The sequence below is a fragment of the Chaetura pelagica genome, unplaced genomic scaffold, assembly GCF_000747805.2.
Source record: "Chaetura pelagica isolate M959 unplaced genomic scaffold, ChaPel_1.0 scaffold224, whole genome shotgun sequence".
Lineage (NCBI taxonomy): Eukaryota > Metazoa > Chordata > Aves > Apodiformes > Apodidae > Chaetura > Chaetura pelagica.
This window is the reverse complement of record NW_009953316.1, coordinates 358985-380635: the sequence shown is the minus strand read 5'-3', so window position 1 is coordinate 380635 and position 21651 is coordinate 358985. Positions and strand designations below refer to the sequence as shown.

At 48.1% G+C, this 21651-nt stretch overlaps 1 protein-coding gene across 1 annotated transcript in view; it reads left to right on the top strand.

Annotated features, from left to right (window-relative positions):
- The first annotated feature begins 9901 nt into the window (after nt 1–9901).
- The window catches only part of PODXL (podocalyxin-like), an 18505-nt gene continuing 6755 nt past the window's right edge, over nt 9902–21651 (top strand). Inside the window, 5 exon segments of the mRNA XM_009998107.1 lie at nt 9902–9926; nt 10145–10213; nt 14306–15157; nt 17145–17299; nt 18266–18334. Coding sequence (XP_009996409.1) covers nt 9902–9926; nt 10145–10213; nt 14306–15157; nt 17145–17299; nt 18266–18334 — 1170 coding nt within the window.

The following is a 21651-nucleotide window of genomic DNA, read 5'->3' as shown; positions in this document are numbered from 1 at the left end:
TGAAACTGAGGCAGGGAGAGGTTAAAAAATGTAATCAAGGTTGTTTCAGGGGGTTGTGGCTGAGCAAGGATGTGAGCTAACACATAGTGCTCCCAAGAGCATCCTTCCTCTCTGGGGATAAATGGTTAAGGCTCCTCCACCTTGCGCTGCTCACAGGTACATATAAGAGGCCACTGGGTAATAAATACTCTGTGCTGGAGAATCCTGCACTATGACAGCACTGGGCAAGGTCCTCTCATTGTTTTCACCTTTCACCAGTGATTACTGTGATCATGTGTATTACATTAAGGAGAAGAAGAGCAGGAGCTGTTGAGGAACAGAAGTACTTCAAACGGAAACTGAAGTCTCAGTGCACTTGATAAAGAAAGAGGAGAGGAGAGGAGAGGAGAGGAGAGGAGAGGAGAGGAGAGGAGAGGAGAGGAGAGGAGAGGAGAGGAGAGGAGAGGAGAGGAGAGGAGAGGAGAGGAGAGGAGAGGAGAGGAGAGGAGAGGAGAGGAGAGGAGAGGAGAGGAGAGGAGAGGAGAGGAGAGGAGAGGAGAGGAGAGGAGAAAAGAGAAGAGAAGAGAAGAGAAGAGAAGAGAAGAGAAGAGAAGAGAAGAGAAGAGAAGAGAAGAGAAGAGAAGAGAAGAGAAGAGAAGAGAAGCTAAAATGGATATTCCTTCTCTGTAAAACCAACTGTTTCAGAGAGTTAAATAATGAGGCAGTTATGAATTTGCCGACAATAGAGGTTGATCAGATTACACAGCCTGTAAAACCAGACCGTCACTGGAGCCATTGGTGGGAAAGAAACTCTGCGCCAGACAGTCTTTAAATAGTTTTGAATAGGAGGGAGGGTTTGCTGTGTCCTTCCCTTCCTAGGCTCTCTCCACCTAAAGAATAGCACCGAGCCTCCTGCCAAGTCCCCCGTGTCCAGTCAATGCCCAAAGGCTCAACTTGCAGCTAAATAAATACATGTAGGTACATATGGATATGCATGTGTATATATAGAGCTCCGAATTATCCGGGAAGACCCCACCCTGAGGGAGGTGTGGGTGGGGAACAGAAGGGAGAAAAAATAAAAGGTGGGACCCAAAATAGCACGGACACACAAAGGATCCCAAGGAAATGTGGAACCCTCCTCACAGCATTAACAGGAAATCTTTGGGCTGCTGGCTCCCTAACCCTGGCCAGCCTAGGTCAGGGGGGACTGATGGCAGCACAGGGATGGATCCTGACATCCAGCTTGACTCTTCTGCAAAAATGTAGGGTGATGAGGTGGCTGTTTTCCTGGCAGTGAAGGTTTTCAGGTGTCACAGACATGCCTGCAGAGGAACTTGTCTCCACTATAGCCTGAATGAGTAGCAAAGCAGGTGGCATCAGAGAGAGTGGGTATTTAGCTAAGAATCACTCAAAATTTTACTTAGAGAGGCTGGGATGCTTGAGGAGGTCACCAGTGCCTCTAGGAGGTGGCTCCTACATCACCTGGCATCACTTGTGTCTTTAACCACTTTGCATCTTTGGTCTTGGTCATAGAATCATACAATTATAGAATCAAAGGTTGGAAAAGACCTTCAAGATCAGCAAGCCCAACTGTCTGCCCTGCAACCCCCAACCACTAAACCATCTCCTGAAACACCACGTCTACCCGTTTTTTTAACACCTCCAGGGACAGTGCCTCCACCACCTCCCTGGGCAGCCTGTTCCAATGCCTCACCACTCTTTCTGTGAAGAACTTTTTCCTAATATCCAATCTAAACCTCCCCTGGCACAACTTGGCCCCATCTCCTCGTATCCTATTGCTAGTCACTAGAGAGAACAGGCCAACACCCATGGATCAAAGATCATAGAATCATAGAACATCTCAAGTTGGAAGGGACCCATTGGGATCATCCAGTCCAAGACGTGTTCAGCTCATCATCTTTGGGTCCATCCTGGATGGGTGGGAGGTGCCCTGGGGATGGCAACGTGACTCAGACCCCCGAAAAGGTTAAAAAGAAAGTCACTGGCTGGAGGGCGTCGATTCGGGCTGACTCTGAGTCATCCAAGGTGCTGGGCTCACAAAGGAGGGTGAGGCTTCTGGTCTTATCGCCTCCCCACCATCGCTTTTCCGCTGGCCCTTTCTGCCCTTCGGGTGGGCAAGCATCCTCCCCAGGCATGGCCCCTCTGGGGGCTGGCCGACCCAAGCCTCAGAGAGAGGAGTAGACAGAGGCTGTTGCTGGAGGGTGATTCCTGCTTTAAATCTTTGGGGGAGCTGGAGAGGAAAGGGAGGTGCAAGAAGCAGGGGACAAGGCTTTGCGACGCTGCAGTGGTGCTGTGTGCCAGCACAAACTGACCTTCCCGTCACCCCTCTCCATTTCATTTCCTCTTGCACTCCTGGAGCTCCCTGTGACTAGGCTGAGGTCTCCTTATTCCTTTAGGTTTGGAGTCTCTCCTCTTGTTTTCTGCACCTTAAGGCTACAGCTTGGGCCTCCTCCATGCCAGGCCTCCAGCAAGTGTCAGCCTCCAGCTGAGGTTGGCATCCTAAGTTTTGATGATAGAAAGATTCTGGGTATTAGATTCCAGCTTTAATGCCCCTCTGTGGTCTGGCTTTGGTGGGCTGTGAGGTCTCAGAGAAGCCAACTGTCCCTATTTGGCTTTGAGGTTGACTCTTTGAAAGACCCCCTGCCACAAGAAGGGACATATTTCTTCCTCTCCCCTTCCTCATTGCAAGGGTTACTGTGACGTTTACAAAAAAGTGGGGATTTTTTTGGCTGCAAAGCTTACTGTGACACCTACCCACAGGATACCTGCACCTTTGTTCCTTTGTGAGATCTCTGTGGCCTTTGTCTTTCATGGACAGAATCTAGACACAGAGCCAATGCACAGCTCCCAACTTGAGTGACATCAGATGTGACAACTCTTCCTGGGTGCTGGCAGCTGGCAGAGGTTCAGCCAGCAGGATGAGTAGCTCAGAGCTACCTCACATTGCTCAGCATGAACCCAAATATGAAACCAGCCAGCTGGAGAGGAGGGGAAGATGATCAACTCAGTCTCCCCTTGCCATGCAGCAAGGCGGTTTCTTGCTGTGGATAGGCAAGCCCACCTCATCTCTCTGTTTACTTGCCTATTCTGTCCTAGAAGACAGTGGATGGACCCTACTGTCTTCTGCAACCTGCACCCATTCCACAGTTCTGCAGTTGGGTGTGTCCACTACCTTATAGAACCATAGAATGGTTTGGATGGAAGGGACCTTAAAGATCATCTAGTTCCAACAGGCCTTTCATGAGCAGGGACACCTCCCACTAGACCAGGTTGCTCCAACCCTCACCCAACCTGGTCTTGACCACTGCCAGGGATGGGGCAGCCACAGCTTCTCTGGGCAGCCTGTGCCAGTGTCTCACCACCCTCACACTAAAGAATTTTTTCCTAATGTCAAACCTAAACTTAAAATTCCCCCCTCATCTTGTCACTCTCTGCCCTCTTAAAAAAATCCCTCCCCAGTTTTTCTGTAGCCCCTTCAGGTACTGGAAGATGCTCTAAGGTCTCTCTGGAGACCTCTTCTCCAGGTTGTGCAATCCCAACTCACTCAGCCTGTCTTCAGAGCAGAGCTGCCCCAGACCTCTGATCATCTCTGTGGCCCTACTCTGGACTCACTCCAACAGCTCCTTGTCCTTCATATATTGGGAACCCCAGAACTGGACACAGCACTGCTTCTTGTCCTATCTCCATGACAAAAACTGAGCAAATGGCAAGACAAAATCTGACATCAACCAGAGCTTTCCATGTCCAGGAATCTGGAAAGGCCAACCTCAGCTGGGGAGCCAGGTGTGACCCATCCCTGATGTTTGGTCATTGACAGTGTCCAATGCAACACTTGGAGACTTGTTTGTGTGGGGACTGTCACCAGATTTCTCCTGAATGAGCTTTCTTTTAAGCCTCTCTCAGAGCTAAGGAGACTTTAATTTGATTAAAACTACTTCATCTTGGCTAAATTAAACGAGAGCTGATTTAAAGCTGAACAAGAGTGGCCACCTGGTGGGTTGTGTGCACTTTGACTAATCCACTCTGAAATCATACCTTCTTTTAATTTTAAATTAATTTTCTTGAGTATCTCTGTTTAGACAAGCCATCAAGCTGGATAAAAATCATTTCTATCTCAGGGGCTCATATCCTCACTCCTTCTCAAGTAGTCTGGAGTAGTCCTCCAGGAAAAGCCAGCAAGGGATGATTTGTCTTTCGAGTGAAAAGGATGAGGAGGAACTTCTGCTCTGTCTTGATGAATAAATCTGCCCTCTCAGATGTCCCCGTGCACCAAGAAGCAGCTGTGGGCTGAAGAAAAGAGCTCAGGTCTCCAAGAGGTGCTGCTGTGAGGTTACAGTTCAACCCTCAAAAGGAAACCAGTGGGTTTGGCCAAGCAGATCTTAGTACTGGCATCTCTTAAGGCCTCCTTCCCACCACCTTCAGCTTCCACCAGCTTCATCGCTCCTTACTGCTGAAGTCAGGTCATGGGCCAGCCTTTAACCCTTGCTTTAGAGGGGTGGTGAAGTTGGCTGGTCTCCTCATGGAGTCAAGGTGGCATTGCCAATCTAATAGTCTGGAAAAACAATCTTGTTCTCCCAGTCCTTCCTGTGGACCTAAGTTTCCTCTCCAAATTCAGACCAAAGGAGGCTTTTAATCTGTTAAGTTTTAGTTGGTTTTGGTTTTTTGTTTTGTTTTGTTTTTTAAAAATGCAGAAAAAACCACAGGCTTTTTTAGCACTCATGGTTGTGGTCAGAAACCTGAAAGAATTTCATAAAGACTTATAACATGGAAGTTATACAGGAAAAAACTCAAATGGTTGGTGTGTAGCAAAGTCGTGTGGCCTTACGGTGTTCGTGTGATTTTCAGTGTCATTTGGATCCACTGCTGCTCATTTGGGCCAGATGTTGTTGGGCTTTACCTTGCTGTAGAGTGACTTTTGTGGCCCATTACTCAGTGTAAACCTTGAGCTTCTTCCAAAGTCCCTGGGTGACTTTTGCCAAAATGGAAGGGTCTCAGTGCTAAATGTACCAGACACTGTGTCCTTCAGCTGATGGGAGATTGATGCGCACTTGATACAGGAGTGGGCTGTACTACCCCAGATCATGCTGCCAAGCAGCAAGGAGTTTTTTTCTGGAGAAGAGAAGGCTCCTGGGGGACCTTCTAGTGGCTTTCCAGTATCTGAAGGGGGTCTACAGGAAAGCTGGGAAGGGACTTCTTACAATGGTTTGTAGTGATAGGACAAAGGGTAATGGATCAAAACTGGAAGCGGAGAGATTTATGCTAGAAATTAGGAGGGAATTCTTTAGTGTGAGGGTGGTGAGACACTGGCTCAGCTTGCCCAGGGAAGTTGTGGAAGCCCCATACCTGGAAGCGTTAAAGGCCAGGTTGGATGGGGCTTGGAGCAACCTGATCTAGTGGGAGGTGTCTCTGCCTATGCAGGGGGCTTAGATCTAGATGGTCTATAATGTTCCTTCCAACTGAATCCATTCTTGATTCTATGCAGTTACCTGGCAATAACTCCACACTGAGGTCATAAATAAGGCGGGAGAGTGACTACACTGTGCTTTGGAGGGCCTGGTCAGGCTGGGATGTGAAGCTTTGTTAGCTCATGCTCCCCACATTTCAGCTCCAGCAGCTCTTCTACCATTGCCTGCACACAGGGGCGTTTCTGCTCAGGCTGCAAAGAGTCCCTGCTCCATTCTGCAGGCTGGGCAAGGTGCAGGGCTGGAGCTGGGTCCTTACAAATCCCGTCAGCACCTGGTGGGAAAAGGCTGTTTCCAGACTCGTTGGTGAAAAAACATCTGGGGGTGGAGTGGATAGAGGTGTGCACTTGTGCCTGTGTTTGTTTGACTCCTTGACAACCTCGTGAGAAGGATTTTTGGAGCCTTAATTTTCCACATTGGTCTTCCTGTCTCCTTTTGATTATTTTTGTCTTTTCCCTTAACTTCTTAGATAGCTACAGGCTTCCCACAGGGACACAAGTGGAGACACAGTCCTAAATAATATGTCCTATGTTTATCTCTAAGAGAGGCTGGACTGTTTTTTTTCATCACTGGCATTTCTCACCTCTGGCTGGACCTGGCCATGGGATGGAGCCCTGCCTGGAATGGACCAGTTGGGTCCATTTGGTTGAAAGATGCCTCTGATCACATTTTTTTGTCAGTAGAGTGTCTTCAGAGAGCCTGGAGAAGAGAAGGCTCTGGGGAGACCTCATAGTGGCCTTCCAGTACCTGAAAGAGCTACAGGAAAGCTGGGGAGAGACTTCTTATGTGAAGTGGCAGGATTAGGGAGAATGGTTTTAAGCTGAAAAAGGGTCAATTTAGATTAGATCTTAGGAAGAAATTATTTCCTGTGAGGGTGGTGAGACCCTGGCCCAGGTTACCCAGAGAAGCTGTGGCTGCCCCATCCCTGGCAGTGTTGAAGGGCAGGTTGGATGGGGCTTGGAGCAACCTGGTCTGGTGAGAGGTGTCCCTGCCCATGCAGGGGGTTGGAACTGGATGATCTTTAAGGTCCCTTCCAACTCAAACCATTTCACGATTCTATGATTCAAGGAGAAATTCAGGAGAGGTCCAGTTGTGGCATGAAAAACAATTCAAGGACAACATTTTTTGAGAAGATGGGAATGAGGAGTGCTGAGATATATTTCTCCCTCACATCCACTGGCTGGTCATTAATTAACACAGCAAATTAACCCATTTCTGCCTCCACAAATGTGGTGCTTAGCAGGACCTACCCAAATGTGATGTTTAGAGGGACCAAGGGAGTGAGGAGGAGTCAAGTCAGGGCTGCAGGAAAAGAGGAATGTGTCCAACTGGAGAGATGTGCCATGGGTGATTATTTTTAATATTTGTCATACTTCCAAATGAAACAGCAGACAAAGCTGAGCTGGCTCAAATACTTGCAGAAAGAGCTTGTGGGGAATTTGTTAATGAAGCAGGTTTCTCATCTAAAAATGCCAGTTCATCAGAACCTGGATTTTGGGGACGTGTTGCAGTCCTGGCAGGAAAGGCATCTCAAGCTGTGGATGGGTTTCTTTGTCAAAATCAAGAAGGTTTCAAGTTTGTCATGTGAATAAAATAAAGTGAGGCAGATGTAACAGAAGGGATGGAGCAGCCAAAGCTTGTGTGTGGTTTGGTTCAAGTTCTGCTCTCTGAGCTTCAGAGTCACTTCCACTGGGTAAAATAGGGACAACTTAAAATTTTCCCAGGTATGAATTAAAGCAGAGCAGCTTTTGGCTACTGCAAGGATGTGGCTGACTGTGAAATCCTGCAGGCTGATGAGAGTCCTCAGGATGATGTGAAGGTGCTGCAGTTTCCAAATCTCCAGCAAAGCTGTATCTCCATGATGGCAGTGCAGCCATGCAGAAGGAAGCCCTGGGTGTTCCTCTTCATCTGGAGATGGTGCAAAACCCCTCAGAGCTTCAAGAACATCAATTTTCCCCTCCATTTCCAGCCAGCAAGGGCTTATTGGGTAGGTCCTTCAGGACACAGACAGTGGCTATAAGTTTGTTTCATTTTTCAGCAGAGGAGAGGACACTGGTCAATCTTATTGCCTTGATTTCTCTGTCACTTGCATGAAGAACTAAACAGCTCCAATCTGAAGGGTCTTTTCAATTGAACGTTTTCACAGTGGAGTAAAGGAGGTTCCCTGCTTTACTCAGTGGCTTTGAATCAAAGTCCAGACACCCTCTCATTTTGCAGTGCAATTCTATCAAGATTGTTCTGCAGCAGTTTTTATTCTGACAGGATTTTGGAAAGGACTGACATCCCTGCCCTGGCTAATTGAACTGATGGATTAGAGCCTGAAAATGCTCTGGCAGGGGCTGTTGGACCTTTCCCCATCTTCTCACCTGGGAAGCCAAGTTGGTCTTTGGCCTGGGTGATACCTTTTCACAGTGTTGATGGTGAGACTGGCAGCAAAGGGATTGGGTGATGCCTGGTTGGAAGTATATCTTCTGACATGGAGAGTGCCTCTTTGGAAGGGGAATGGGTGCTGTGCATGCCCACAGCATCCTTGTACCACATCCCTCGCCTAAATCTCAGCAGGTAGCAGGGGAGGATGGTGCTGCTTGGAGCTCATCTTTCCCTCAGCGGATGGAAGGGACAGAATCTCAGCACAGGCAGAACTTGAAAGCCCTGTGAGGTAAGCATTTGGTCTGGTAGCCCAGCTTAATTCCAGGATAAATAACCCTGTTCTGTGATATTCTGCCAATCTGATTGCTCTCACAGTTTTTAAAAGGAGGTGACAAATTTCCTGTCATCTGGAGAGGCTGGTCTCTGCTCCAGCTCAGATACTTGCATTGCAGTGGGTGGGTAAACCCCTCCTTTTGCCCAGGAGCCTCTTGCCATTCTAAGAGAAGACTAGAAGCCTCCTCACTCGCTTTGGCACATGGTGTCCTCTAGCAAAGGCCACCCCTGGAGCCTCAGTCCCCACTTTCTCTTTGACAAACTCAGTCTATTGCCCCTATATTTAATCAAGAAAGGCTGCAAAAAAAGGGGAGGCAAATAGGAACTTCCTCAGGCCTGGCTCACATCCCTTCCCCTTCTCTGAATTGCTTGGGCTCCTTAGCTTTCTCATCCAGCCTTGGGAGGAGCAGGAGCCGGCTCTGAGCTGGACTCAGCCCGCTGGCCTGGGGTGTGTCACCCACCATTTCCTAAGTTATTCTTTTGAGTTTCCTTTTCTCACTATTAATAGATTTTCAGCCAATCTGAGCTCTTTTCAACAGGGTGGCTGAGGAGGGGGGCTGCTGGGGGAGGCGTTCCCAAGATAGGAAGCGGGAAGCTCTTGCGCAGGGAATTAATCAGCGGAGCTGCGTGCGGAGGCGGCGGCTTCGGGTGGGCTGAGGGGAAGGAGGACAGGACATGTCCTTTCAGTTTGCATTCTGTGTTGGCTCGCTGCTATTTTGTGCTCCAAGCTGTGACCTTGCCAAACAAGTTGCTCCCCTCGAGCGTCTTTCCCAGCCTGCAAAATACCACACACCTGCTGTGACAGGGTTACAACCAGAGCAACTTCACGGCAGGGTTAGTGGGGGTGCAGGGTGGCTGAAAATTGTGGCCCCTCAATTGACCTTGCAAGGAGATGCACTGGCACAAACCCTTCACACACCTTTCCTTTTACATTTTTACATTGGGAGTGGGGACCTTTTATAAGGTCATGTAGAGATAGAACAAGGGGTAATGGCTTTAAACTGGAAGAAGGGAGATGTAGGTTAGACATGAGGAAGAAATTCTTCACTGGGAGGGTGGTGAGAACCTGGCACAGGTTGCCCAGAGAATCTGTGGTTGCCCTGTCCTTGGTTGGACAGGTCCCTTTTAGCCCAAACCCTTCTATGATTCCATGATTCTATGATTCTGTGATTCTATGATTCTATGACTCTATGATACTATGACTCTATGATTTTGGGTGGCTTTTTTCATCCCAGCACCTCCTGCCCAGGAGCACCCACAGCAATGGGGACCAGCAATGTCACTTTCCAACCTCCTAAATATTGCTCGGTAGAGCCCGAACAAGCCCATCTTGGTAGCTAACAATAAGGGAAAGTTCTGCCCCTTCTGGGGTTGTGCCCCTCACAGAGACACAGTATCACAGGCACAGTCATGGGATACACAGATCAGGAAATTAAATCATGTTTTTGCAGTGGACTCATTTCCTCTGGGCTGTTTGGCCACGGATGCGTGTGGAGGACTTGAACTCTCCTCCTGTGGGTCTACCCCACACTCAGCACAGAATTGCAAGGTTTTGGGGGCTTTCTGAGTGATGTGTATGAGAGGAGAAGTGCAGAGGAAAGCATCTGCAGACTCACTGCAGCCAGTGCTTTCAAAATACCCTGGTAGCTGCTGTATCACTTCCGTTTTTCCCTAAAAAAAAGGACTCGATGACAGTCAAAAAAGTGAAATGAAATCAGTGGCCTTGCCCTGCCAAAATGCATCCAGGACAGTCAGGGGCAGGTAGTGATTTTCTGCCTTCTGGAAAACAAGGTGAGGGACTTCAAGTGAACCTTCTTTTGGAAAGGATCTCCTCCTGGTAAGGTGAGGGGAAGATAGCTCAGAGGACCTCTGCTCTATCCTCCTTCTCCCTCATAACATTAGATCCCTTTATCTCCGTGGCTCATGGTCTGAAAGAGTCATTTGTTGGCTGCAAAAGGACGTGCTGTATCTTTTGTGAGGAATTTTTATGCTAAAGGGGCACTGAACATCATCCTGTCCTGTCTGGCTGTTATCACCACCAGTCTGTGGTTACAGGGGTTTTTTTCCTCCTTCAACCAGATCCTTTTCTGCTGAGGCCACTCGGCAGGCAATACTGGCTACCAGCCCAGGCAAATGGGCTCATTACCAGTTATTACCCCTGGGTCTGTCGCTGAGATTTGGCACGGGTGGCCAGTCAGGGAGGAAGAGATAAATAAAGAGTTATTTGGCTTTTGAAAGAGATACACAGCATGTGTGGGAGAAAAATAGTGACCTGTGGGCTTGTGCTGCTTCTCGCTGCTTGGTCTGTATTTTTTTTTCTGCTTTGGAGTTTAGTATTTGCTAGGCTTCTGAAACTGAGAGCAGTGAGTTTGCATAAGCCAGGTCTTCTGCAGGTGATGAACATGCAAGATATAAAAAAAAAATCATAGAATGGTTTGGGTTGGAAGAGCCCTTAAAGATCATCTTGTTCCAAACCCTCTACTATGGGCAGGAACATCTCCCACTAGACCAGGTTGCTCAGAGCCCTATCCAACCTGGCCTTGAACATTTCCATGGATGGGGCTTCCACAACTTCCCTGAGCAACCTGTTCCAGTGCCTCACCACCCTCACACTAAAGAACTTCTTCCTAATGTCTAATCTAAATCTCTCCTCTTTCAGTGTGAAATAATTCCCCTCATCCTATCACTACAAGCCCTTGTAAAAAGCCCCTCCCTAGCCTGTGTTTTCTGGCTCATCATTATTTGTGTTGCCACCTGCCAAAGGGATGTAGATCATTGCCCACCAAAGTAGAGTGATTTCTACCTCTGTGGCATCCATGTAGTAGGACAGGCCATGTGATCAGCACCCATTGGATCTATTCATCCCTCCATCCATCCATCCATCCATCCATCCATCCATCCATCCACCCATCCATCTCCTGCATGATGTTTCACCATTTCCAAGCAGGCATTGTTGCTTTGAATCCTCTTAAATCACTGGTCCTGGCTAAAAAATGAAGAAGTAACTGATCTTTAACATCTGTTTCCTTTAGTAGGAGAGGAGATCTAAGACTGGATGCAAAGATATGGAACAATAAAACACTAGCAACCTTTTTGGGCATCAACTTGAGTCTTGGTTATTCTCCTAGTTGTTTTTTGGGGCTGAATCACCAAGTCCCTTGAAAGAGGCCCTAATTCTAATGGTTGGACTTGGTGAGCCCAAGGGTCTTTTCCAACCTGAATGGTTCTCTGATTGTACCACACCAGCCAGGGCAAGCCTGGAGAACCACACCAGCTTCCTCCATCAACAGAGCAACCCTCTTGCTTTGAACTTTTGCTCCCGTTTTTTGCTAAAAGTGGTAAAAATGCAGCTGCAGCTCCCCAGGATGGGATGGGGAAGCACTGGGGAAGGGATGCCCATTTCTAGGCTTGAAGGGGGTCCCAGCTGGCCACAAAGGCTGGCCCAGATCCAAAGCATGGACCTGCCCCTTTCTCTTTTGGACCCAGTTGAATTGAATTGTCTTTTATACCTCTCCTTCAGTGCATGTTTTCTTCCTGCCTCTCTGGGGTGAGGCTGGGGCATGAAAAGGAAGCAAAAGCAATGGGGGGTTTCCTCCACCTTCCTTCCAAACCTTTCTTTATTTATGTCTCTTTTGTCTTATTTCTACCTTCAGGGGAGCTTTTTTAGTGTCTTTTTTGTTTGGTTTTTTTTACCTCCTTTGTTGTCAAAACCCCTGTCAAACCTTTGCAACCCTATTTACAGTACAGACCCATTTTGTTGCTAACTGGATGCCTGGTCTTTAAAATAAATTAAAAAAAAACATACAACAAACCTCCCATCTACCTGATTTTTGCCCCTGAGTTTCCTTTCCTTGGTCCCCATGTCTGTGTTTTGTTTCCTCACCTCTTCTGCTACAGCCAGTGGCCAGTCTAGGAAATAAGACTTCTCTCCACAAATCTTCTTTTCCCACAGATTCAGTGGAGATGTTTTCTCACAAGCCCAGGATTTCCTAAAATAATTCATGCTGCAAGTTTCTGTTTCAATTCCCATCTCAGTGATGTTTTCAGGAATGGCAGCTGGTGGAGAAAGGGAAATAAGAACTTTCTCTCAGGAGAGGCTCTGCACAACTTTTCTCCTGGCTCTGCATTCCCCAGTTGAGATGCCAGAGATCAGCCATAGCCCTCCTGCCTCCTCCAAACCCACCCTCTCCCCAGGAAGCTCCCATGGGATCCCAGAGCTGTTGCAGGATCCCAAAACTCACTGGCCAGGTCCTGTACTAAATGCACCTCCACCTGCCCCCCCCTGCCCTGACTCCTGACAAGGTGGGGTTAGATTCCCTCTGGGGTATAAATCTCAGAAACTGGATCTTTGAAGCACAACCAGTGCTAGTAAACAGGCTCTGAAAGAGAAAATAGCCCTCTCTGCACAGCCATCAAATAGAAGAACCCTCTTCCCTCCCTCCAAGATCAGGTTGTTGTCTGGACTCCAGCCAGACCCTTGGATGAAGTGGCTCAGGGCAGCCCACAGTCCTGAAGGGTGAAAAAATTGGTTGAACTTTTCCTGGGGTGAATTTGAGCAAGAGCCCAGAGCTGCTGATTACCATGTGCAGTGGGGGGAAATTATCTCTGTGGCAATTGATGGAGCTCCTGCAGTGATTATCAAGAGAAAAATGGACCCAACTAGTAGTGAATCATTCAGCTCACTATAAACCAGTTTCATTATCTGAACATGTAAAGTATTCTTCAGAAACAAATTGCAGATCTCCTTATGTATGTGAGACAACTAAGCAATGGACAACCCTCTTTGTTTGGAGACTGGGCTTTTTTCCCACGTAGGTGATGTCAACTCTCAGTGAAATACTTCATGGATTTCCTCAAAAACTAGCAAACCATGATTAAAGTTGTATTTCTATGTGATGGATAAATGCAGGCTAAAAACCATGGTGCCATTAAGGATTTGCATGGGACATGTAGGTGGAGCCCTTCATTTTCCTGGCTTGTTTCTCTTTTTCCTAAATGCATCCTTTTTTTTTTAAGATTTTCCCTTGAAAGTGACCGCTGACTTGAAACATTTTTATGTGAATTTCTGAGGCTTTTCAGAATAGTAAAATAATCAGCTAAACAAATAAGTACAAATTATAGATTGATGGCAAGATTTGCAATGGGCTGGTGAAATGAACATCCTTAAAATTAAAATAATGCAGCTCCAAATCAATGCTTTTTGTATTTGGTTGCAAACTCTGCCCAGTGTTGACCCATTCTTTGAGAGCAAGTGGAATAAATATTGTTTCCATGGTTCAATCAATGGAGAATTTCACTGTGTGCAGCTTTTCATAGAATCAGAGAATGGTTTGGGTTGCAAGGCACCCTTGAAGAACATCTATGGGCAGGGCTACCTTTCACTAGACCAGATTTCTCCAAGCTCCACCCAACCTGGCCTTGAACACTGCCAAGGATGGAGCATCCACAGCTTCTCTGGGCAATCTGCTCCAGTGTCTCACCACTCTCAATGGTTTAACTCTGGATTTGAGTGAGAGTGCTTATTTTATTATGGCTTTATAGTGATTATCTGAGTTTGGAAAGGGAAAGAAAAAAGCTAAGTTGAAATCTATGCAATTAAAGAAGCAAAGCTTGAGTTTGCAAGCAGAAAGTAACTTTGAAAAAGGTGAGAAGTGTTGCCTTATTTACCTGAGGCTCCTCACCACTTCAGAGATGTGAGAGACCCTCCTAGTGGTGTTGGATGAGCAGCATTTGGCATGTCCCGTGGCTGCTCCTTGAAAAGGGCTGGATGTACTGTATTTTGGGAATGACTTGCAGCACTTTGTACAGGAGCTGGTGCATCCATCACCTGAGGGAGACCTGCATTCTGGGAACCAGCAGGTCTTGTTCTCCTCCTCACCCTTCAAGCCTCTTGAAATCCTATGAGTTTGACTACATTTGTTGTTGAGGTGGCTCAAGCTTCCTTCTCCTCTGCTTTCTGCTGGACATGGTGCTACCAGAACATGGCATTTGGTATGAGTTTAGTAGGCATGAGGCAAGCCCTGACTGAATGACTCATGGTTTCTGGTCAGTGTTTATTTCTACAAACACCTGTTCTGGCTGGAAACCGAGGGTAGTTTCCTTAATTCAGAGTTTATCTTGGCATTTTTACTTTTCCCTAGGTGTCAGCTCTCAGGATGAGACAACTACTGCAAGCCCAGGAGAAAATAAGCAGGACCTGATTACAGGCACAACCACGGTGCAAGGGGCCAACCCTACAAGCAAACCAGGAGACACACCAACCAACCCTGTGACACCACCTGCCGCACTTCAAGGGTCTACACCTACAAGCAAGCCAGGAAACACACCAACCTCCTCTGCAGTACCACTCACCAGTGTCCAAGGAACCACCCCTACAAGCAAACCGGGAAACTCCCCCTCCCCCTCTGCAATAGCAACTGCTGCAGCTCAAGGGACCATCTCTACAAACAACCCAAAAACCCCATCACCTGCCCCCACAACATTACCCAACCTGCCTCAGCAGGTCAGCTCTTCACCAGGCTCTGGATCCTCAACAGCCATCCCTGCTGCAGCCACCAGTGTGGCCAAACAGACCGACCCTCCAGCCAACCTGGGAAGCTCAGCAGCCACCACTGCAGCAAATCCAGTCCCAGCTCATGCCAGCAACCCTACAACCACTCCAGGAGGTTCAGGGACCACTGTCACATCCTCTCCCAGCACAAAAGCTCAGGGAAGCCAACCTTCAAAGCAGTTGGCCAGCACCACCATGAGCACCACAGTTCCAGGGAGCCTTCCTCCTGGGCTTAAGGACCATGGTGACACTTCTCCCACATTGGTCACTAAGCAGCCTCACTCTTCTTCCAGTTCTCCAGACCAGGATCTGGCCACTCCCACCAGACCTGAAAGCACCAACGTTTCTGTTACATCTTTTGACAGACCCATCTCCCCCACCACTTCACAACCTGGCGACAGAAAGGTCTCAGAGGCAGCCACCACATCGACTCTTGGACCAGGTACCAGAAGACTAGAACCTTGATTTCTTGGGTTAGGAGGCCCTTATGTGGTATTTTCCGTTGGCTGCCCTAAACATGGTCCTTACGGGGTGTCATCGCTTTGTCTCATTTTAGTACTTCCCAGTGTAGTTGTCTCCATGACAACTGGATGTTTAGGTCCCTGTTGTCATTGGTGGAGGTCAAGTCGAGGCAGTTAGTGAGATTCAAGGCATGGATCAGCTGGCAAAGCACAGGCATCAGCTTTCAGATGGACCAGACTGTGCCTGAAGCACCATCAACTGCAACGACTCGACCTCCAGTGACTGCAAAAGGCAGCCAGGAGCAACGAGGTCAGAGATGGAGACTGACACTGTAGAGATGGTGAAATAGACTGACAGTGCCCTGACTGCAGAAGGTCCTTAGCATGGCTGACAGCTTCGTGAAGGCTGTCTGGGTGTGCATAGAACATAAGCTTTAGAAGACTAAGGAGATTTTGTGGCTAAACCCTAAGTTTACAACCTCTAGAGAGTCTAAGCAGTTAGGTGGGATATTCATCACTCCTGCAGGGTGTTTGGCTGCTGACTTCTATCTAAGCAGCATTATGAGTGTCCATGTGGTGTTTAGGATCTTGCTGAACACCATTAACACGTTTTCTCTAGACCTCTGGAGCTTTATAGATCCCTATTATTTCCTAAGTGCCCTGGTGAGGCCCAGCCTGGGGTCTCCTTTGGCATCTTGGCTGGCAGCATTTACAGGGAGTAATCCCACTGTGGGACTGTGAGGGCTTCATGAAGCCTTCCAGACTGGCGTGGGATTGTGAGTTCAGCTCACATCTGGCTCTGAAAAAAAAGTGTGATGACACTGAACCCTTCATTATCATCCCCTGGAGAAGTTTGTTCTTGACCCATTTTCCAGCTACCAGCAATACAGAAGCAACTCAAAACCCCACCTCCTTCTACCTCAGCCTTTCAGCTCCTCCTTGCTGCCACCATCACTAAATGGGCCCAGGCCTTTATACAAGACCATCTTCACTGGCTTCAGCCAGATCATGTTAGCAGGAACTAGGAGGTGAAATAGGTATCTTCATGAAGGATAATTCTTTCCCCTCCTGCTCCACAAGTCTGTTCTCCAGTAAACGTTGATACATAAAATTATGCTAGTTCAGATTTTACCTCAAGCATTGAGCACAAAGAGGCTTGAAAAAAACATTTACACGTAATAAATAGGTGAGAGAATGCAAGAGAAACAGATGGCTTGGAAATTAATCCTCTCCTGGAGCCTTCAGAGTGTGTCTGGGAGAGAAATATCCCTCATCCTTTCTGTAGAAGAGACAGGACCCCCATAAGCAAACAGGCTGTGAACACAATGTGGAGTTTTTATTCTCTTTGTCACCATTTAAGGATCAATTAGGAGCCCAGGGATGGGGATCTATCTCTTCAAAAGGACTTGGGGAGGGAGGAGGCTGCTGTGCTCCTTGAACTACTCCCACTGCACAGGAAACTGTAAGATGTTACAGACCTTAACAAAAGTATCTGAGATGATCTTGGGTATCTGAAATACCTGTATGGGGCAGACAGATGTGGGGCATGTGACCTTCTGGAGGAGTAGGCAGGCAGGCCAGCCCAGACTGTCTCCCATAGTACCACGCTCTACTTCTAAGCATGTCACCATCCATAGCTTCAGGAAGCTTCATCCATAGCTGATGGAGATGCCACCAGCAGAGGTTATGGCATTTCACCCCTCCTAATGGAGGCATCTGCAGTGTTCAGTGGGATTGCACAATTCACTTCATTCACTGGGGGACCCAGGGGAGCCACCTCAGGTAGGCTACCTCTGGTGTAGAAATCTCCATGGAAGACACCCCAGATGAAGTGAAACGAGGGCTTCAAGGCAGGGCTAGAGTCAAAAAACTTCTTTCCAGCTCTTCATGAACAGACCTGTGCCAGCTGTATCCCCTACAGCATTTCAGTGTTTGTCTGCTTGTTTTTGCTGTATATTTGGGACCCAGACCAGAGAAGCCAGGACACCAGATCTGTGCCAACCAGACCCTCCAGTGCTGACCAGAGCCCTGCCAGTGCACAGCCATCAGCTCCAGCCCCTGGGGACCAGACAGCAAGCAGCAGTCCTGGCTGCCAACACCCTAACGCTTCTTTCCAAAATAAGGTAACAAACCCTATGGGAAGGTGAGCACTTTGTAGTGGTGTCTATTCATATCTGGATGGCATCCACCTAGATGTAGAACCTGCAGCCCTTCTTGCTGAGCATTGTCAGGCTCTCGAACAGGCTGCCCAGAGAAGTGGTGGAGTCACCATCCCTGAAGGGATTTAAAAGATGGGTAGAAGTGGTGGTGAGGGGTATGGTTTAGTGGTGGACTTGGCTGTGTTAGGCTAATGGTTGGAACTGATGATCTTAAAGGTCTTTTCCAGCCTAAACAATTCTAGGAATCTATGTCTGTGTCAGAGAGATCTGCTGTAGGAAAACACAAGGCAGCAAAATATTTGTAAATGAAACCCCTTTCTCCCATAGCTTTCCAGTGTGGAGACATGGGGTTTGTGGTCTGGGTGCTGAAGAGTGGTGAAATGAAATCTAGGAAGAGAGAGGGAAGCATTTTGAAGAGCAGAAGCTGCCTTGGGGTGGACTTGGACATGATGAGAGGCCAAAGGCCACAATTCAGCATCAACTGCTCATGGATGACATTAACAGAAAATGGTTTGGGAGTGTAGGGAGGTCTCCAAACACAAGCCAGGATAACTATAGTGCTAGAAAGGAAGGAAGGAAATCCTGTTTTGAGATGTTCATGCTTTGTAGGACAGGACTGCATCTTGATCCACTGGCATGGATATTCCTACTGCCTGAGCCAATTCCTACTTCACCCCACGCTGCAAATCCTGGTTTGGGAAGTGAATGAGCAAACATCCCTTAAACAGCTGGGTCAGTTTGCTATGAAAATCCTTTTCATATATGAAGAGTTGAGTGAAGGGCTCCCACACCTGTCTCATTTCCATAAAATGGATCAGAGCTTTGGTTGGGATGTCTCCTGGCTTGAGGTGGTCTGTTTTCTTGGTGACCAACTTCTTCTTCCAACCTATTTCAATGATGTGAGAGTTGCTCTTCTTTCTGTCTTTTCAGATAATCTGTGAAGACCAGATGCAAAATAATTGGCCCACCACTATATACCTGAAAGAAGCTAGGAACTGTGTAAGTAGCACCCTTTTGGACTTCTCTGTAGGATTAGCAGTTGTGTTGTTGTTGGAGATCAGCTTTGAACCTGTGGTACCCTGAGCATGTGAGCCTACAGGGAGGAGAGTCATTTCATCAGAATAAGATGCAACGACTTTTGGGATGTAAAATGGCAAATGCAAATCCACAATCAGCAGCATCACCCAGTGGAGAACATGGAAGGAGGAGAAGAGGCCCATGTGGTTTTCTTCTTCTAGTAGAAGGACCAGCTGAGCCTCCCAGGGCTCAGAAAAAGAGCAATGGGAAATTTTAGAGGGTGAAACTTCCCTTCTGCAAAGGCTAATGGGAAAGCTTTTTGCCTTTGCAGAGGGGCCAGGAGTCCATCCCAAAACTCAAGCAAAAAAGGTAGAATTCCTCCACAGTTGTTGTGCACTTGGTGAGATCTTGCAGCCTCACAGCTGGGGTGGGGGGGCATTCAGCTGCAGAGCAAGAGGGAAGCACAGCAGCCTGGAGCCTGGAACTCACTGTGCTCCTCAATGCTATTCAGGTCTCATAAAGCCCTAAAACAGGAGAAAAAAACCTCCATTTATTTGTTTCAGACCTTCTGCAATATCAGGGAGTAGTAAAATGTGGTGCCAAGGTTGGGGAAGGACAAACCCAACCTAAGACTATACACCAAGACCCCTTTTCTGGTGGGTGGGTACTTCTCTGCTGGCTTTTCTGAGAGACACCCAACTTCAAAATTATTCTTGTGGAAACAAGTTTCCTGTAATAGGGAAGGTGCAAGACACTGATAACTTATAAATAGGCTGAAGTTTTAAGTTTATGACAAAGAAGAGGAGGCAGCACCACATGAGATCCTGACATAATCATTGTATCTATCTGAGCTGTGGGTAGGGCTCAGGGATGGGCTTGGGCATTATAATGCTCTTGGTTTCTGGATCTTCAGGGACCTTCTCACAGCTTCTGCTGCACAGCATCAGAAATAGCTGCTCAAGCTCATAAACCTCTGCTGTACCATTTGTAAAATGCACCAACTCTTGACTACACCATACAGTGGTGAGACACAGAGTGAAGCCCCTATGTGTTCATAAAACCTCTTGAGATACTTGCTGAGATGAGCACAGTTGCTCCTACTGACCACAGCACCTCTTTAAACTTCCTGTGGCTTGGTGGTGGCCCTGCCTGGCAGCCCTGGAGAGGGCTTGGAGCTCCTGGTAGCACCCACTGTGCTCCTGGAGGAACAGAAGCACCTGGCTGCTGCCATCTCATGGTCATCACCTTCCTACTCTGGCTGCTGTTGGGTGTAAACGCTCCTTGCCTGGACACCTGCAGAAAAAATGATGTTCTTAGTCATGCTGCCCCTAATGCTGAGGATGACCCCAAGGAGGAACTTTATTACAATGGTGCCAGTGGCCCAGAGGCAACACCAGGACAGCCTTTCCTGAGATCATCCTCTGCATCCCCTTCCTGCAATGACTTAACCTGCAACCACGTCCATGTTGGGCAATCATCCCATCAAAGTTTATATTGAATATATACAAATATTTCATCAGATTGAGCCAATTAGATTTTGGACCTTAAAACACCCAGGCAACTTATGACCGTGTTGGTGTTTACTGCCTCCCTTCTCCTTCTGGGTGCAGTCCTGCCCTGCACAGAGCTCTAGTCCTCCCTGTGGCTTCCCTGAAGCTGTGCCAGGAAGCTTTTTGGGAATAGGGATGGAAGGCTGGGAAGTGCTGGTGCACAGCAACACACTGGTGAGCTATGGGGTGGGTGGACATCACGGCATCCATCGCTTCTTTGGGCCACAGGGAGGCTGGAACTGGTGAGCCCAGGAGTCTGCTGCCCTGTTTCCCTTAGATTCCTCTGGGAATAATCATGGGGCAGAGCATTGTTAGTAAAAAATGCTAATCATGCCTGGAAGCAGCTGCAGAAGGACTGCAAGGGTGCATCTTCCCCTTGCATTGCCCTTCTCGGCTGCCAAAACACCTCCCACCTGCTCCCTGTTAGCTTTCCACTCGGTGTATTCCTGAAAACTGAAGCAAGTTTTGTGCCTCCCAAGCTGAGCAGGTAACAGAGAAATGGCACTATCTGGTTTCCCTGTTTTGTAGGCCTGGTAAACAAGTCTTTGGCCAAATCTTGACAGCAAAGTGAAAAAATCCTTTGCATTTTGCAAGCCGTGGGAAAACAGGAAAGTGTGTGCTATAAGGAGAAGTGTTCCAGAAATGGCTCCAATCCTGATCTGCAAGATCAAGCCAGAGCTGCAGCAGCCTTGTGCTAAAAGCTCAGCTCCAGAGAGAAGCTGGGGAAGAAGCATCAAGGGATGTGAGGGCCCAGCAGTGGGGCAAGTGTCCAGGTCACAGGTGGCAGGGCAGGGGGGCAGTGCAGACCCTCCCTCCCCACCTCCATGGAGAGACAGGGTCACAGGGCAGCGTTGGTGATGGAGAGATTTAAGCAAAATGGTTGGGAACAAACAAATGGTTGGGATTGCAGGCATTGTGCCTTCCTGTACCTCAGTTTCTCCAGGTGCTGTAAATTTAAAAATCATTTAAAAAAACCCTCCATCTGTAAATCTTAAAAAACCCAAAAAAAAGAGCCAGGCATGGTTGGCACCACTTTGTGGACCAAAGGTACTTTACAGGCTGGTCCCCACCATCCTCTGTCTTCAGGGAATGCTTTTAACCAGCACTGAAGTTTGGTCCATGTTCCCCATCCTCCTTTTTGCCCTTTCTCCTTCAATTACAGCAGGATCTTAATGAGTTTCCTAACGAGGTTCATTAGCTTGATGCCTTGCATTACACAGGCTGACTTTTCCAGGGTCTGGCTCACAAGTCTATCTTCAGCTGGGTTTTCACTGGCTGCTTGGAGTGCTCCAGCCTTGGGAGGGACTGAAGGATGGGTGGGTGGGTGGATGGATGGATGGATGCTCATCCCAACAGCAAAATGTACTAGATGAAGCAAGAGATGACCATGTCAGAGGCAGCTGGTGTACCCAGGCTCCAGCTCAGCCACAGAACTCTGTGACCACCTCCCAGAGGACCAGCATGGCTCCTCTGTGGTGTCCCCAGTGAGCTGAGTCAGAGGATGCTGGGGAGGACCAGACCTTGATCCAACCAGGTGATGCAAAAGCAGCAGTGGGACCACCTGTGAGATAATTTGGGGGCAGCGGGACACTCCTGGGAGCAGCTGGAGGGTCCTCCTTCACCCCATCCATCTGGCGGGGCCGGTTTGTTGACTCAAGTGCTGTTACCTCATTCGGGGATGTTAGTTTTAGGTCCCCGCCAGTGTGGGAACCGGATCCGAGCTGCTCGGCAGGGCCTGTCAACTCCATC